The sequence below is a fragment of the Sinohyriopsis cumingii genome, chromosome 8 (genome assembly GCF_028554795.1).
Source record: "Sinohyriopsis cumingii isolate HCF-2022 chromosome 8, ASM2855479v2, whole genome shotgun sequence".
NCBI classification, from domain to species: domain Eukaryota; kingdom Metazoa; phylum Mollusca; class Bivalvia; order Unionida; family Unionidae; genus Sinohyriopsis; species Sinohyriopsis cumingii.
Genome location: NC_142968.1, coordinates 70,773,002 through 70,776,391, shown reverse-complemented (window position 1 = coordinate 70,776,391; position 3,390 = coordinate 70,773,002). Strand labels below are relative to the sequence as shown.

Genomic DNA, 3,390 nt, shown 5'->3' with positions numbered 1-3,390 from the left:
GAGCGGATGGCTTACAAGATACCAGAGACAGAGGATTGGGGTGCTGAAGCCAATCATCCTCCCTCTGCGCTCTCAAGAAAAAAAGTAAAAGGAGACTGGGGAAGAAGATGTGTGTGTGGTGCCAGGCCTGGAAGGTGCCATCATTAACCAGGTGTCACTGGAGTTCAAAAACAAACAGCCCTTTTTAGGGCTACCCAAACCTTTAGAAAAGAAATAGTAATCGATTTGCCAATGTGTGTATGTAGAGTAGTGTGAATATAAACACTGGCTCTTTTTTTCTTAGTGTGAGTAGATGTGTTTGTGCTTGTAAGCGCTCAAGTAAGTTTGTGTGGATAGTAGATTATTGGGTTTTGCAAGAGCTTAAGCTGGTTTGTGTGGATAGTAGATTTGGGTTTCATTTTAATGCTTTGCGTGTGTGAATGGTAGATTTGGGGTTTGTTTATTGCTGGTTCACGTATGTGGATAGTAGATAATATGAAATGAGAAAAGTAGGGGATGTTTTCCTTCACGAACGCGCTTTAACTATAAGAACCCACAAGGTTCAATGTTAGAACCAAAACGAAGATGGAGGTGTCACAACTGTTTAATGATTTAAGGCATGTTTATGTTTGGATGGTGGATGGGGAATATGGAGTTGAAAGGATTGAAAGAGATTGGAGGTTAAGAACAAGTCTGCACTACGTGAACGAACTAAAATTAGCCAGGGAGATGATAGAAGGATTAATTGAAGAAGAAGTGAAGAGATTGAGAGGTCTGATAAATCCCCCTTATGTCAGAGTGGGGACAATAAAAGAGGTCATGGAGAAGGTAAAAGAAGTAAGAAGGTTCTTGGAAGAGATAGAACAAAGGTCAGAGTGGCCCTTTGTCAAAAGGAGTGTTGAACAATTGAAAAAAGGGGAAGAAAAGATGAGAAAGGTGATAGATGAAGAAGTGCAGAAAATCAAGGACAGGTGGGCAAAAGATAGGAAAGAAGAAGAAAATAGAAAGAAAAAGGAAGAACTAGAGAAACTGAACGCTAACTGGATGAAAATCCAACAGAAGTTCCGAGCCATGGGTCACCCGGACTGGATAACGGAAACAGAAAAGAAGAAGAAGAAATGAATGATGGAAAAAATAAGGGAATAGATAAAGAAGTTAAGGAGTTAGAAGAAGAGGAAGAAGAAACCCAAGGCCTTTTTCAGGGCCACTCATAGGTCTCGAAAAGAGATAGACTTTCAATTGCCTACCCTTTTTTATTTTTTTATTTTTATTTAAAAAAAACCAAAAAAATAGAGACCCATCAGGTCGGGACCTTATTAAAATAGGGTCCCGACCCTGTTCCATTTCCCCTTGACGCTCAACAGACCCACAATTTATTCCCATGTTAATTTCCCATTGACGCCAAAGTGACCCAGGGGTTTTCGTAATGTTAAATTTCCCATTGACGCCAAAGTGACCCAGGGTGTTTTTTAATGCTAATTCCCCTTGACGCTAAAGTGACCCCATTCACTACTAGTGTATTTTCAGTAATCAGGTGTTGAATTTCACTGTCAACTACACTCTGGCTAATGGAGTTAGTCTCTGGTGTTAGTTCTTGATCTGGTTCCATCTTTCCATTGATTGTAAAAGAACAAACAGAGCTGCCCCTGTGACCAGCAGATTCATCCCCTTCCTGGGCAAAAGATGTTTCAGGAAAATGCTGCAAATCCAGCAATACTTTAGCTATATCATGGTCTTCTCTGGTCTTCTGTCTGTGCTGCATTCGGTTGTACCTATAATTCAAAAATATTTTAGCAGGAAGCTCTATCAAATAGAATATATGAGAGTAAATCCAGGTGTGTAGTGCTGGGGGAATGGCGTTCCCTTCTCTATCTAGCACCACACCACTGATTATACAACGTATCAACTTTTTTTTAACACATTGCGTAGGAAAAGCAGCTGTTAGTTTGTTTTATAAATGGAGTAATATGGTATCTTAAATATTAACAACGTAATTACTATTAGAAAAGTAAAACCTTATTAAATAAATATGAAATTACAGGATAGACTCTATCATGATAATTTTCTTATTTGGTTATGAATATAATTATCTGTATTAAACTGAGTAACATTTGTCAAACTGAGGAAATGATACAATATATAAGGGAAACTACTTTGACATGCTAATGACTGATCAGTTTGTACCTTTCCACTGTTTTCATTTTCTTCCTGGATTTCAAAGGTCCAGATAAGTCACCAAGTTTAAGGGTCGGAGCCCAATCTGGATGTGCTCGACTATACAAGTCTGCAGGTTTTCCTGAAAAAGAAAATAAAACAAAACATAGTAAATAATTCAAAGTGACTAGATACATAATATATGGCATTGTTAAGATCTAGTTAGAATCGTGAATGCATATTTGAAATATCAACATAAATTTTCTTAGAAAAACAATGGTAAGAACTGTAGTTCACATGCACTTTAAGATATAAAACAAAGCGAAACCAGCCACAAATTTCTACGTTTCTGTGTTATTCACTGTAAGAAATATACGGTATACTACTACTACTAATAATGATTGTAATCTATGCAACATTCAATGAAAGTACCTTGAATAAAGTGGTCTGAGCAGATTTTTGAATGCTTCGACGGCAGGTCCTTTCTGTTAATGTTGGCCAACCATGTCCGTCGTCGCTCTTCACTTAATGTTTTCGTTTGCTCTCCTTCCAATTTCCTGACAACAGGCATAGTGTAAAAGCACGTTTCACGGAATCGTCTGCACGGTTTGAACAACCTTTAACCCATCATGTATTAACCATTGTACGATTGCAAATTTTATTCAGGTGATAAACAGTCACGCGCATGAAACTCATTGACCTACAAAATGGCGGATGACCTTACGGTGCCCGTATGTTATGACGTCATATGATAACTATGTATTAGAAAATAGCATCTGCACATTCCTTTTACCAGCATTTACCATATTTTAAACAAACACTTTGTCAGATGCTATTTAGTTCACTTTATTATCCATTTTCGGTTTAGAGTCTTGTGGTTTCTACTTCAAGTAACCATCCTTACACATGGTCAATCAAGTGTAGAGCCTCTAACTAATAAGTTTAATACACAACCTGTTCAGTCATATATGGACTGGATAGACCCAATATGTTTGTAATGTATCTATGTAACTTGTTCAGATTATATGCATACAAAAGTGTTCTCATTTGTTTTGTGATGATGTTTACTCATACTCATTAACAGAGCTTTTAAAGCCTTTAAATAGGTATGGAAATGTCAAGTGAGTTTTACCTAGAAAAACCGTACAAAAAACAACCAGCATGGCTGAAGTGGTCAACATTAAGGTAATATTAACGTTTAAAATACCTGTCACTGCAGAAGTTGCAGCTGAGATGACTAGACTGAGATAAGAAAAG

At 37.3% G+C, this 3,390-nt stretch overlaps 1 protein-coding gene across 1 annotated transcript; it reads right to left on the bottom strand.

Annotated features, from left to right (window-relative positions):
- Positions 1–570: 570 nt before the first annotated feature.
- LOC149793784 (uncharacterized) lies at positions 571–2,822 on the bottom strand. The gene is made up of 3 exons (XM_089966460.1): positions 2,566–2,822; positions 2,164–2,275; positions 571–1,751 (listed from the first exon to the last, which is right to left on the bottom strand). Exons 1-3 carry the CDS (start codon positions 2,702–2,704, stop codon positions 1,409–1,411), a joined length of 594 nt encoding a protein of 197 aa, XP_089822586.1. The 5' UTR covers positions 2,705–2,822; the 3' UTR covers positions 571–1,408.
- Positions 2,823–3,390: the final 568 nt, after the last annotated feature.